The 15257-nt window shown below is 42.9% G+C and overlaps 1 protein-coding gene across 1 annotated transcript; it reads left to right on the top strand.

Annotated features, from left to right (window-relative positions):
* Positions 1 to 3782: 3782 nt before the first annotated feature.
* On the top strand, positions 3783 to 15005 carry LOC118400272 (transmembrane protein 88B-like). The gene is made up of 3 exons (XM_035796954.2): positions 3783 to 4050; positions 10652 to 10946; positions 13704 to 15005. The coding sequence occupies exons 2-3, from the start codon at positions 10653 to 10655 to the stop codon at positions 13929 to 13931; spliced, it is 522 nt and encodes a 173-aa protein (XP_035652847.2). The 5' UTR covers positions 3783 to 4050; position 10652; the 3' UTR covers positions 13932 to 15005.
* The last annotated feature ends 252 nt before the right edge of the window (positions 15006 to 15257 follow it).

Below are 15257 nucleotides of genomic sequence, written 5' to 3'. Positions count from 1 at the left end.
GTTCATATATAATAGATTTGATTATGCTTCTCTCTGCTGGTTTAAAGAAGTACTGCAGAGGGCAACTTGATAAAGATGCAGCAGCATGCGCTGTGTTTTATTTAACTAGGCAAGTCAGTTAAGAACAAATTCTTATTTCCAATGATGGGCTACCCCGGCCAAACCCTAACGATGCTGGGCCACTTGCGCCGCCCTACAGGACTCTCAATCACGGCCGGTTGTGATACAGCCTGTAGTGACGCCTCTAGCACTGAAATACAGTGCCTTAGACCAATCGGGAGCTGTACTGGTGTGTATATCATTTCAAACTAAAAAGTCAAGTGATCACATGAAAGAAATGCAGCATTTGGATACAGAACACCATTATCCCAGAAACCTTAGACTCACTCCAATTTGAATACCTCCCCAACAGATCCACAGATGATGCAGTGTCTATTGCACTCCACACTGCCCTTTCCGACCTGGACAAAAGGAACACCTAAGTGAAAATGCTATTCATTGACTACAGCTCAGTGTTCAGCACCATAGTGCCCTCAAAGCTCATCACTAAGCTAAGGATCCTGGGGACTAAACACCTTCCTTTGCAAATGGGTCCTGGACTTCTTGACGGGCCGCCCCCAGGTGGTAAGGGTAGGTAACAACACATGCACCACGCTGATCCTCAACACAGGGGCCCCTCAGGGGTGCGTGCTCAGCCTCCTCCTGTACTCCCTGTCCACTCATGACTGCACGGCCAGGCACGACTCCCAACACCATTAGATTTGCCGATGACACAACAGTGGTAGGCCTGATCCCCGACAACAACGTGACAGCCTATAGGGAGGAGGTCAGAGACCTGGCCATGTGGTGCAGGACAACAATCTCTCCCTCAATGTGATCAAGACAAAGGAGATGATTGTGGACTACAGGAAAAAGAGGACCGAGCATGCCCCCATACTCATACACAGGGTTGCAGTGGAGCAGGTTGAGAGCTTCAAGTTCCTTGGTGTCCACATCACCAACAAACTAACATGGTCCAAGCACACCGAGACAGTCGAGGACACGACAAAACCTATTCCCCCTCAGGAGACTGAAAAGATTTGGCATGGGTCCTCAGATCCTCAAAAGGTTTTACAGCTGCACCATCGAGAGCATCTTGACTTGTTGTGTCACTGCCTGATAAGGCAACTGCTCAGCCTCTGACCGCGAGGGTAGTGCAAATGGCCCAGTACATCACTGGGGCCAAGCTTCCTGCCACCCAGGACCTCTATACCAGGCAGTGTCAGAGGAAGGCCCGAAAAATTGTCAAAGACTCCAGCCACCCTAGTCATAGACTGTTCTCTCTGCTACCGCACGGCAAGCGGTACCGGAGCACCTAGTCCAGGTCCAAGAGGCTTCTAAACAGCTTCTACCCCCAAGCCATAGGACTCCTGAACATCTAGTAAAATGGCTAACCAGACTATTTGCATTGCCCCCTCCATTCTCCACACCACTGACACTCTGTTGTCATCTATGCATAGTCACTTTAACAACTCTACCTACATGTACATACTACCTTAACTAACCGGTACCCCCGCATATTGACTCTGTACCGGCAACCCCCTGTATATATTGTTATTTTTTACTGCTGCTCTTTAATTACTTGTTACTTTTTATCTCTTATTCTTATCCGTATTTTTGGAAACTGCTCTGTTGGTTAGGGGCTTGTGTGGACTAACTGTGGACTATAGATTTGAGGGTTTTGGCCATGTTTGCATCGTCACTACTCTCTGCCTACAGCAGTCACAATGGACATGTTGTTCTCTAATAGAAACCCTTGGCTAGTAAGTAACATACAGATCAAACACACAGAGAGGACTTTCCCCCCATTTTAACCAATACTAAACGGCAGGCATTAAAACTACAAAACGCACCCCCACACACACACACACACACACACACACACACACACACACACACACACACACACACACACACACACACACACACACACACACACACACACACACACACACACACCAATAATGCATTCATGTACATCATCAATGATCTGTTTTCGCATTTTCAAATGTAAAGTATTGTAATGTAAATGAATGTAAATTCCCACTCCTTTTTCTCCACCAGCTAAGTGCTTTATTATCTGAGTTTGAGATCATATGGACAATGTTCCTGTTTCTACCTTTATGAAGGTCAACTCTCATCTGATAATTCCATCACTGAGTGATTTTGACCTATAAAGCCACTAAAATATAAATCTTCCCAATGAGATGTCATGGCAACCCAGAGTGGCGTGTTGTCGATAGATGGAGTTGGTTAGAGTGACTAAAAGCCTGAGGAAGAAGGAGTTCAGAGAGAGAGAGTGAGTCCAGCTTGAGCTCGTCCATTAGTGCAGCTCTCTGGTCTGTCTGTTGGTAGAGCTCAATAGAGTTTAATATACAGATAGTGAAGGGGATCAGTGGGGTGTCTGAGGTCAGGGACAGACAGAGGTTACATTGACCAGAGAGATCTATTCCTGGCTGATATTAAGTTACAGTAAATTATGGCTGCTTTGTATTACAAGAAAAGGGAATGATTAAACACAGGTGACTGTGTGTTTTGACTTGAAACTGTTCAAACCATTCAATTGACAAATAAGCATGATTTTGTAAAGAACAAAAAAGACCAACCATGTTTGAAACCATAACCAAACAGACCAGCAGATGTCAGTATGACTGCATTGAGAAGTTGTCCTGAGTATCATCGGGAGAGGACTACTCAGGGTGGTTTTTCCAGTAAAAGGTCCTGCACCAGAGAGAGAGAGAGAGAGAATACTCCAGGGAGAGTTTTCTATTCATCATTTGTCAACCATGTCATACCATCAGTTTAACCTAGTCCCCAGCTGGGCCCGGCCCAGTCCTACAGACAGCAAGGGAAGTGGAGAGAGTGACAGTGTGTGTGTGTGTGTTTGTTTTTTTTGTTTGGGAGGGACTGTGGTATCGGCTACTGTGAGACATTAGAGGGGGTGAGCGGGGTATGATCTCCGTAATCTGTCACATGGGGATAGCCCAACCCAGACCTCTCTCACCAGGGAGGTGCATAGGACAGCCTCATGTCTCGCTGATAGAATCTACAGGGATTATTAATCAAGCCCTCCATGTCCTATCTGTCGGTTAACAGTACCAGAGCCTGTACAGGTAACACTGCCAACAAGCAGTCTATGTCCAAGAGATGGGTGAGTGCTGCTTTGCCTGGCTTTGGTCTTCTGATGCTGCATCACTGAGGGATTTGTGCTTATATGATGCCGCTGTTACCAAGGCTTTGGGTAAACAAGGATAATTAACATCGGGATGCAATAATGCATTACATGAGAGTAAGTTTATGATGCTCCAAGTAAACTTGGATAAAATTATTTTTTTTAAAGTTGAAAAAAAAAAACTGTTAGATGAGCTTCCAAAGTAAGGTCAAACGTTGGGAAAATCGGATTCAGCTAAAAGAGAAGAGGACAGGCAAGAAGAGCCTTCTAAGCTATCAAAAAGAACAGCAAATTCGACATACCAAAAGGAACAGCAAATTCGACATTTAAACAGGCAAATAGTAATAGGGTTTGTGGTATGGTCTGCTCATTCTGTTATCTCATTTTCACTACACCGCTTGCATGTGAAGTCACTAATGTTGAAGAGTACAGTGCGCCGTGTCCAATTGTGCTGAGGTGGACTCTCTCTCTCTCTCTCTCTCTCTCTCTCTCTCTCTCTCTCTCTCTCTCTCTCTCTCTCTCTCTCTCTCTCTCTCTCTCTCTCTCTCTCTCTCTCTCTCTCTCACTCAAACACTAACATAGTACACATACTCACAGCATGCACTCTGCGCACCGCTCTGATCTATACACACTCGAACGCAGCACGCAAGCATCGCTGTGCTACTGTCTTGGAAAAGGCAAAAGGTGCGTTGTTTTGTTTGTTTTTACTGTTCTCAGCAAACGAGGAAATATCATCTTATTCTGACATACTCTGGAGTTTGGAAGCACCTGCTCCTGTTCTGGGGTCACCAATTTAAAAGGAGACTTCTGAGGCATAGCGACAGAGACACCAGAGCGAGGTAAATGTGCAAATATATTTGGAATACAAATCTGCTTGGATTGTTGTATTTTGTGAAATACTATATCTTAAGTATGATGACAGTGTTGGATTTTAAATGTGTTATTTATAGTTGTGAGTCCTACTGGGGACAGACGTCAGTTCAACGTCTAGTTTTGATTTACATTTGGTTGAGCTGCCAACAAATGTAAATTCAACTTGAAATCAACCAACAATTAATTGGATTTAGGTTCAAAGTTGATGATTTATGTTGCAAATCCAATCCGTTTTCCTCACTGATTCAATATCATTACATTGAATTTTTTGGTTGAAATGATGTGGAAACAACATGAATTTAACCAGTTTTTATCCAGGGGGTGGTGCTGCTGCTACTAAGAAGCCCGGTTGGTGAAGGGGTTGGGAGTGGCGGTGGATCGATCGCTGTTATCAATTCCACTGAGCGCAGGATGGGGTGGGGATAGGAATGGGGCGGGGTGATGAAAATAACGATAATATATCGGACACAAGATAGTTAAATGTATCTGGGCGTGATGGTAGGGGTAATTGGGTCCTTTTATGAGTCCTTATTGTGTTTTGTGGAACAACAATATGCTGTACCTTGTTGTTTCATCTCTCTCTCTCTCTCTCTCTCTCTCTCTCTCTCTCTCTCTCTCTCTCTCTCTCTCTCTCTCTCTCTCTCTCTCTCTCTCTCTCTCTCTCTCTCTCTCTCTCTCTCTCTCTCTCTCTCTCTCACTCACTCCATTTTCTTTCAATTTTAAGTGGCTTTACTGGCATGTGAAACATGTTTACATATTACATATATATACAGTGTTGTAATGATGTGCAAATAGTTAAAGTACAAAAGGGAAAATAAATAAATATAAATATAGGCTGTCTTTACAATGGTGTTAGTTCTTCACTGGTTGCCCTTTTCTTGTGGCAACAGGTCACAAATCTTGCTGCTGTGATTGCACACTGTGGTATTTCATCCACTAGATATGTGAGTTTCTTAATATTCTGTCACTGTGTACATTTACATTTAAGTCATTTAGCAGACGCTCTTATCCAGAGCGACTTACAAATTGGTGCATACACCTTATGACAACCAGTGGAACAGCCACTTGCATCTAAATCTTGTTGGGGGGGTGAAAGGATTACTTAAAGTATCCTAGGTATTCCTTGAAGAGGTGGGGTTTCAGGTGTCTCCGGAAATTGACTCCGCTGTCCTGGCGTCGTGAGGGAGTTTGTTCCACCATTGGGGGGCCAGAGCAGCGAACAGTTTTGACTGGGCTGAGCGGGAACTGTACTTTCAGTGGTAGGGAGGGCAACAGGCCAGAGGTGGATGAACGCAGTGCCCTTGTTTGGGTGTAGGGCCTGATCAGAGCCTGGAGGTACTGAGGTGCCGTTCCCTCACAGCTCCGTGGCGAGCACCATGGTCTTGTAGCGGATGCGAGCTTCAACTGGAAGCCAGTGGAGAGAGCGGAGGAGCGGGGTTGAGAGAACTTGGGAAGGTCACCAGACGGGCTGCGGCGTTCTGTGTACTCCCTGTTTAGGGCCAAATAGCATTATATTTTGCTCAGTTCTTTTTGTAAATTCTTTCCAATGTGTCAAGTCATTTTCTTTTTCTTTTCTCATGATTTGGTTGGGTCTAATTGTGTTGATGTCCTGTGGCTCTGTAGGGTCTGTTTGTGTTTGTGAACAGAGCCACAGGACCAGCTTGCTAAGGAGGCTCTTCTCCAGGTTCATTTCTCTGTTTTGTTAATTTCTCAAATTATTATGGAAGGTTTGGGAATCTTTTCCTTTTAGGTGGTTGTAGAATTTAACAGCTTTTTCTGGATTTGATCATTATCAGGTATCGGCCTAATTCTGCTTGCATGCATTATTTGGTGTTTTATGTTGTACACAGAGGATATTTTTGCATGACTCTGCATGCAGAGTCTCAATTTGGTGTTTGTCCCATTTTGTGACTCCTTGGTTGGTGAGCGGATCCCAGACCCCACAACCATAAAGGGCCATAGGTTCTATAACTGATTCAAGTATTTTTTGCCAGATCCTAATTGGTATGTCGAATTTGATGTTCCTTTTGATAGCTTAGAAGGCTCTTCTTGTCTTGTCTCTCAGATCGTTCACAGCTTTGTGGAAGTTACCTGTGTTGCTGATGTTTAGGCCAAGGTATGTATAGTTTTTTTGTGTGCTCTAGGACAATGGTGTCTAGATTGAAATTTTATTGTGCAACTGGACCTTTTTTGGAACTCCATTATTTTTGTCTGACTGAGATTTACTGTCAGGGCCCAGGTCTGACGGAATCTGTGCAGAAGATCTAGGTGCTGCTGTAAGCCGTCCTTGGTTGGGAACAGAAGCACCAGATCATCAGCAAACCGTAGACTTCGACTTCAGATTCTAGTAGGGGGAGGCCGGGTGCTGCAGACTGTTCTAGTGCCCTCGCCAATTTGTTGATATATATGTTGAAGGTGGTGGGGCTTAGGCTACATCCCTGTCTCACCCCCCAGCCCCGTGGAAAGAAATATGTGTTTTTTTGTCAATTTTACCACACACTTGTTTGTGTACATGGATTTTATAATGTTTTTCCCCCAATACCACTTTCCATCACTTTGTATAGCAGACCCTCATGCCAAATTGAGTTGAAAGCTTTTTTGAAATCAACAAAGCATGAGAAGACTGCCTTTGTTATGGGTTGTTTGTTTATCAATTAGGGTGTGCAGGATGAATGCGTGGTCTGTCGTACAATAATTTTGTAAAAAATACTATTTGACATTTGCTCAGTAAATTGTTATCGCTGAGAAAATGTATGAGTCTGCTGTTAATTATAATGCAGAGGATTTTCCCAAGGTTGATGTTGACACATATCCCCCGGTAGTTATTGGGGTCAAATTTGTCTCCACTTTTGTGGATTGGGGTGATCAGTCCTTGGTTTCAACATTGGGGAAGATGCCAGAGCTGAGGATGATGTTAAGGACTTTAAGTATAGCCAATTTGAATTTGTGGTCTGTATATTTTATCATTTCATTTAGGATACCATCAACCCCACAGGTCTTTTTGGATTGGAAAGGTTGTATTTTGTCCTGTAGTTCATTCAATGTAATTGGAGAATCCTGCGGGTTCTGGTAGTCTTTAATAGTTGATTCTAAGATTTATTTGATCATGTATATGTTTTTGCTGTTTGTTCTTTGTTATAGAGACAAAAATATTGGGGAAGTTGTTTATCCATACATCTCCATTTTGGATAGATAACTATTCATGTTCACCATAATGAAGGCGTAGGCTCAGGTTTTCTGGGTCTCAGGCTCAGGCTTTCTGGGTCTCTTTTGGTTGGATAGGTTTATCAATTTCTTTCTTAGGTTTTTGCATTCTTCATCAAACCATTTGTCATTGTTGTTAATTTACTTAGGTTGTCTGCTTGACATTTTTTGATTTGATAGGGAAGCTGAGAGGTTAAAAATACTGTTTAGGGTTTCTACTGCCAAGTTTACATCTTCACTATTAAAGTATAACCTTTTGTCCAGGAAATTGTCTAGAGGGGATTTAATTTGTTGTTGCCTAATAGTTATTTGGTAGATCTCCACACTTTTTTCCTTCCATCTATAGCATTTCTTAATATTATTCAGTTCCTTTGGCTTTGATTCCTCATGATTGCGTAATGCTTGTTCAAGTAGAGTGTGATTTTTCTGTGATCTGATAGGGTTGTCTGTGGACTGACTGTGAACGCTCTAAGAGACTCTGGGTTGAGGTCAGTGATAAAGTAGTCTACAGCACTACTGTCAAGAGATGAGCTCTAGGTGTATCTACCATAGGAGTCCCCTCGAAGCCTACCATTGACTATGTACATACCCAGCATCCAACAGCACAGCAGGGGTTGTGTTGGTTATGTTGTCGTAGTTGTGTTTGTCCCCCTGTGTGCTGAGGGTGTTGGGTTCCTGTCCTGTTCTGGCATTTAGGTTGCCACAGACAAGTACATGTCCCTGAGCCTGGAAATTGTTGATCTCCTCCTCTAGGATGGAGACGCTGTCATCGTTAAAGTATGGCGATTCTATTGGGGGGATATACAGTGGGGCAAAAAAGTATTTAGTCAGCCACTAATTGTGCAAATTCTCCCACTTAAAAAGATGAGAGAGGCCTGTAATTATCATCATAGGTACACTTCAACTATGACAGACAAAATGAGAAAAAACATCCAGATCCAATCCATCTACATTGTAAGATTTTTAATGAATTTATTTGCAAATTATGGTGGAAAATAAGTATTTGGTCAATAACAAAAGTTTATCTCAATACTTTGTTATATACCCTTTGTTGGCAATTTTAGAGGTCAAACATTTTCTGTAAGTCTTCACAAGGTTTTCACACACTGTTGCTGGTATTTTGGCCCATTCCTCCATGCAGATCTCCTCTAGGGCAGTGATGTTTTGGGGCTGTTGCTGGGCAACACAGACTTTCAACTCCCTCCAAAGATTTTCTATGGGGTTGAGATCTGGAGACTGGCTAGGCCACTCCAGGACCTTGAAATGCTTCTTACGAAGCCACTCCTTCGTTGCCCGGGCGGTGTGTTTGGGATCATTGTCATGCTGAAAGACCCAGCCACGATTCATCTTCAATGCCCTTGCTGATGGAAGGAGGTTTTCACTCAAAATCTCACGATACATGGCCCCATTCATTCTTTCCTTTACACGGATCAGTCGTCCTGGTCCCTTTGCAGAAAAACAGCCCCAAAGCCTGATGTTTCCACCCCAATGCTTCACAGTAAGTATGGTGTTCTTTGGATGCAACTCAGCATTCCTTGTCCTCCAAACACGACGTGTTGAGTTTTTACCAAAAAGTTATATTTTGGTTTCATCTGGACATGTACTGGCTTAAACAGGGGGACACGTCTGGCACTGCAGGATTTGAGTCCCTGGCAGCGTAGTGTGTTACTGATGGTAGGCTTTGTTACTTTGGTCCCAGCTCACTAGGCCCCTCCTTGTGGTTCTGGGATTTTTGCTCACCGTTCTTGTAATCATTTTTACCCCACGGGGTGAGATCTTGCGTGGAGCCCCAGATCGAGGGAGATTATCAGTGGTCTTGTATGTCTTCCATTTGCTAATAATTGCTCCCACAGTTGATTTCTTCAAACCAAGCTGCTTACCTATTGCAGATCCAGTCTTCCCAGCCTGGTGCAGATCTACAATTTTGTTTCTGGTGTCCTTTGACAGCTCTTTGGTCAGAGCTGAGGAGCCTCTCAAAGAAGAAGTTAGAGCCAGAAATCTTGCTTGTTTGTAGGTGACCAAATACTTATTTTCCACCATAATTTGCAAATAAATAAATAAAAAATCCTACAATGTGAATTTCTGGATTTTTTCCCCTCATTTTGTCTGTCATAGTTGAAGTGTACCTATGATGAAAATTACTGGCCTCTTTCATCTTTTTAAGTGGGAGAATTTGCACAATTGGTGGCTGACTAAATACTTTTTTGCCCCACTGTAGGTATCACACATGAGGACTTTTTTCTCTGTTGAGATAATTTCCTTATTAATTTCTATACAGATGTAAAATGGTCCTGTTTTAACTAATTTAATAGAGTGTGTTTAGGTCCGCTTTGTACCAAATTAAAATACAGCCTAACATTCTACCCTGTTTCACACCAGGTAGTTTGATAGATGGGACTACCAGCTCTCTGTAACCTAGAGGGCAACCAGTCTCCATCTCCTTTATACAATGTTTCTTGTAGGATGACAATTTCTGTATTTCCAATTTCTTTGATGAAGTCTGTGTTCCTGCTGTTTAGGTCTGAAGATTTGTTATTTTTTTATTTTTTTATTTCACACTTTTTTAACCAGGTAGGCTAGTTGAGAACAAGTTTTCATTTGCAACTGCGACCTGGCCAAGATAAAGCATAGCAATTTGACACATACAACAACACAGAGTTACACGTGGAATAAACAAAACATAGTCAATAATACAGTAGAACAAAAGATAACAAAAAGTATATATACAGTGAGTGCAAATGAGGTAAGATGAAGGAGTTAAGGCAATAAATAGGCCATGGTGGCGAAGTAATTACAATATAGCAATTAAACACTGGAATGGTAGATGTGCAGAAGATGAATGTGCAAGTAGAGATACTGGGGTGCAAAGGAGCAAGATAAATAAATAAATACAGTATGGGGATGAGGTAGGCAGATAGATGGGCTGTTTACAGATGGGCTGTGTACAGGTGCAGATGAGCTCAGACCTTGTATATTCTAGGATGAGATAGGAAAGCTTTGTGTTCCAAAGTGTCTAGTGTTGTTTTTGTGTGTTTTAGTCACAGCTCATGCAGCCTTACACCAAATCCATAGTTAATGTTTCCTCTCTCAGAAGTCTGTTTTAAAGCTGTACGTCCAATAGCATTAATGGTTTACCATTAGTCACAAAGCTGTGTGTTGGTCCGTGACATCCCGGTGGTAAACACATTAACGTGTGGGGAAACAGGACAATAGGCAGGGGATTGCAGGAAAAGTAGGATTACGCTACATCCATGAAGAATGACATTGGACGATTCACTCTCCTACTGATAAAACTCCATGGTTAAATAAATCAATGTATTCTCTCTCTCCTCCTTTCTCCTTCCATCAATCTCTCCCCATCAGGATGTGTGGGGTGGACGTGGACCTGGATGAGGGGGGCTCAGGTGACGAGGAGAAGGAGCAGGAGTTCTGGGTGGGGGAGGGGGTGAAGATGCTGCCCCCTCCCCTGGCCCACAGTGAGGGCAGTGCATGGGGCAGCCTCCGGGGCAGGTGTGGCTGTGTGGCGTGCGGGGCGGGGCTGCTGTTGTGGAACGTGGGCGTGGTCCTGGTGTGTGTCCTGGTCCTGATGGCCGTGTTCACCCTGGTCCTGCTGCCCGCCTCGCTGCTGCTCTACGTCGGCTTCCTCTGCCACTCACGGGTGAGTAGTGGGTTGCTCATAGTGCCACTCAATGTCTCTAACACAACCTTTGACCATCAGAATTCTGTGGTAGGATTTTATCTCCGAATTGAGGTCATAATGCTTAGCTTGCTAGATTTCTCTGATTAGCTTAGTATGTCCCTGCAAGTATGCTACATTTGACTCTTTACTTCAAGTCAGGACACCAGTTGTATCTTAGAGATATTGTCTCATTTGTCAGACTACTGTAACACAATAATGATTTCAAAACATTACAACTTTTGAAATCAAAGTTTTATTTACAAGATTCTCAGTTCAAACCTATGCCATGTTTTCAAAAGTTGTGCATCTGTTAAACTCCGCCCATTGACCTTGTAGAAACCAATCAGATTTGTTCTGCCCTAAACCAATCAGATTCTTTCTGCCCTTAGAACAAACTTGACTACACTTTTTGTCAACCTGCGTTATGCTTCGCAACCCTTAATAAACCAGTTAATAACAGCTTATTTGCATATGGAACCAGCTAAAATAACATAATATTAAGAACCACCACTAGTGGATAACAGTCTGCTGTGCCCCAACATGAAAGTGTTTCAACATGAAATTATATGAACGATTCCCTTCTGCTCCACCCTAACCCAACACTCTAAAAGTATACCGAGCTTGCACAAGTATTTAAAGAGTGGTAGGATTCAGTTCTTGTCGCTCATGGCACAGAGAACACCCTGGACCAGGGGAAACCACACTCAGGGTGGGACAGGACGTCGAGGTTCAAGTATCTGTCCGAGTGGGAGTATTTTACTGTGGATTATGAAGAGTAGGGGGGCAAGCGCATAACCCTGGGGCACACCCTGTGTTTCTTCAGCAGTACATGGCACAGGCACTGGGAACACCCAGGGACAGACAGACACACCACTACATTTCTGGGTAAGATAGGGGTTGGCAGGGAAGACCTATCAGCCTCGCCCTTCTTTAGACATCACCCGGAAGCTGACATCACTTCATTGGCCTATAGGCAACATTAAAGTGAGAGTTGACTTTAAAATCAAAGATAGTGCAGATCTCATAATGGTGGTTTAATGTCAAGATGAGACCACATCTCATACCATCTCTTATGTAGATCCGGCTCTATTCCTCAATCACAAATGAATGGGAAAGGGAAGCATATTGCTGGATAGACAACATGGCCTGGAGGCATCTTGGCATTAGAACACTTTTGAGGTCTTAATGCATCTGACGAACTTAATTTAAATTTAGAACTTAACTATCATTTTAGGCGGACTGTGTCTAGAACACACTGGACTACAACATGATTATGATGTGCTGAGAAGCAAACTTGATTTTGGAGTAAACTGTCATGTTAAGACCACCTTTAAGAAGAGACTGTGTCTAAAACAGGATTATGATGTGCATTCTGAGGCAGTCAGTAAATGCATTCACTCTCATAATGATGCTAAAGTGTCCTCTAAGATATACAACAGTGGCCTTGCTTGTCTCCATTATCGATGTTACAGTGAAATATGTCTCTATTCTAGGTTTAACCTTTTACAGGCGTTTGCTAACTTTTTAGAAATTTGGAAGAATTTTGTGTACGATCACACTGATTTGTCTTTCTTTGGAAAGTTGCCATTTAATGAAATCAATAGCAATCCTAAATATCTTAAAACACCTTGAAGACACTGGTATTTTCAAGGTGTTTTCATTTCTACATCTTCTTTATTGATGGCTGGGGAGGATGTACCATTATACAGAATGTGAGTGCTATTTTGAATGTGTAGCTTAATGTAATGCTGTGAACAGTACTATATAGAAGACAACAGGTTCCAGTATAGACCCTTACTGCCTGCCAGAGTTGGGGGTGTCAATTAACAGTTTGTCTTGGAGAGGTGATGGATGGGACAGTAAGAGAGGATATCCATGAGAAGATCTGATTGTTGAAATTAGTACCAGTTAGTCCCCAGCTGGGCCCAGGCCTATACAGGCAAGACAGAAAGAGTGTGTTTGTGTGTATGCGTGTGTAGATGAGTGTGTACTTGTAGTTGGTGATGGGCTCGAGGTTGCAGAGCTCAGCTGAGGTGGCTGGGGAAATTCCTCTTGAAAATGTTGACAATTAGAGAATTCTATGCGAGAGAGTTATTATAGAATGTAGCCCTATTGAGAAAACACTGAGTGTGTTTGAGTGTTTGTGTACTCCTATGTAAGTGTTTTTGCGAATTTCTGTTTGTGCGCGTGCATGTCTGTCTGCCTGTGCATGTCCCTCTCTGTGTAGCTGTATCCCTCCTCTTCCCTCTTATATAGTATATCACCCATTAGCATTGCTTACAGGTTTTTAATCAAGTCTAGCAAGCAGAACAAGGGCTACACTCTTATCTCTATCTGTCTCTCTCTCATCCCAGTCTCTCTCCATCTTCCTCCATCTCTCTCTCTCTCTCTCTCTCTCTCTCTCTCTCTCTCTCTGTGTCACACTCACGGGTAATTGACAGCCTAGGGGTTTTATTGGCAGCTGCCTCTTATCTGAACATTAAAGGGAAACTGGGAAAGAGTCTGTCACACCCCACTACCTTCCCTCATATGGTCCCTCTTGCTTGCTCATGCGCGTGCGCGCACCCCCCCCCCACACACACCTCCTCAGTTCAGTTCAGTTACAGATAAAGCACCAACATTTGCTTCACTACCAAAAACAACTCAGAAACACATACTGTATGAATATAATTGTCCATATCTTTGGAGTCTGTTTCTGTCTGAATGTTACATTAGTCTCCCTCTCCACCCCCGCAGGTCCTAGACTCCCACTCTCCTTTCTGCCGTTACCTCGACGACAACAGTTGCTCCGCCCTTATTATCCTGGGCTTCGTGATGATGTCACCGCTGGTGGTGGTCGCGGCAGCCATCTTCTGTGGGCTGCTCCGGAGGCTGCGGCTCCTCCTGCTGTTTCAGCCAATCACACGTGCCTGGTACCGTGGACCGGGCTTGGACTGGGGAGGCGACGTCCGTGCTTGGGTCTGATTGGACCAACACTCTAATAAACCAGTTGTCTAAAAGTTTAATAGGTCAATGGTCAAGAGAGAATCCAGTCCTGGAGAATCACTGTGTCACCTAATGTATTTAGTGTCCTATTAAACTGTAGTGAATGTCATACAATCAAATGGATATAACGGGAACCAGTACAATTATTTAAAAACAGAGCTTGACATGTTAACAAGGCAGTGGTTAGGGGACTATTGCTAGTCAGAGAGGAGACAGTGGAGGTAATGGTGGGATATACTAGCAGCTGTTCTCTGTGAATTTGTATGTATATTTCTATTTTTCGGTTAACATATAGTTGTGAACATGATGTAGCAGATAAATGAAACAGTATTGCATAAACTGTCACTGAAATGTCTAGAATGGAAGGAAAATATGTTTACAGACTTACTTCATTTGACAGATGTTGTTCATTCTATTGATTTCATTATTTTCACCATCTGGGTTAAAGGGCAATTCTGCCACTTTTCAACCTCATATTCATTATCTTCAGCACCAAACCAGTATCTAAATCAAATAGAATTGTATTGGTTGCATACACATATTTATCAGATGTCATTGCGCGTGTATCAAAAAGATCCAACAGTGCTGTAATAGTGCTGTTACACGCACAAATATCATACACCTCAAAAATGATAACTTCCCCTGTTATAGTAATTGTGAGAGGTTAGCATGTCTTGGGGGTATGATATTTGTGAGTCTGTCACTTTCTCACTCATCATTATTCAGACACACTCTCTCAGACACACACTTTAAGTATTAATGGTGATAAGAGGGAGGGTTCCAGTACAGTGGGTCTGCAGTGGCATGATTCACTCTGCCTGGAATAATGTTTGATAGTCATCTTCAGACTCCTCATTAAACTTCAAACTCTCCAACTTTAGATGTACTGACAAGTACATGCACTTATTAATTTTCCCCTGATGTGTCCCAATTAACTATGGTTTAATGTGACCAATTTTAACACTGAGTAGTTTAATAGACTGTTCTCTTTTTTTACACTCAGGGCTGTTACTGTAACACACACTGTTAAAATAAAGTGCTTTGTAACTCTAAGACGAGTGGCAACTGAGCTGCCACCACCTTAAAGGAGACGAAACCTTAACTTTGCTGGATTATGGAAACACATGGTTGTGAAGGTATTGAGACAGATTGAAGGTGTACTGACAAATTCATCCTGAGGTGCTCTGAAACATGACATGTTGTGTTGTAACATCACTTTTTTTAACACCTTGCCAGACATGGAAAAGGTTGAAAACACTATTATGGTGTTTCAAATCCTGTCTAGTGCAGAATTACAGTAGGTGC

Source organism: Oncorhynchus keta, chromosome 21 (genome assembly GCF_023373465.1).
Source record: "Oncorhynchus keta strain PuntledgeMale-10-30-2019 chromosome 21, Oket_V2, whole genome shotgun sequence".
NCBI lineage: Eukaryota > Metazoa > Chordata > Actinopteri > Salmoniformes > Salmonidae > Oncorhynchus > Oncorhynchus keta.
This window is presented reverse-complemented; position numbering and strand designations above follow the sequence as displayed.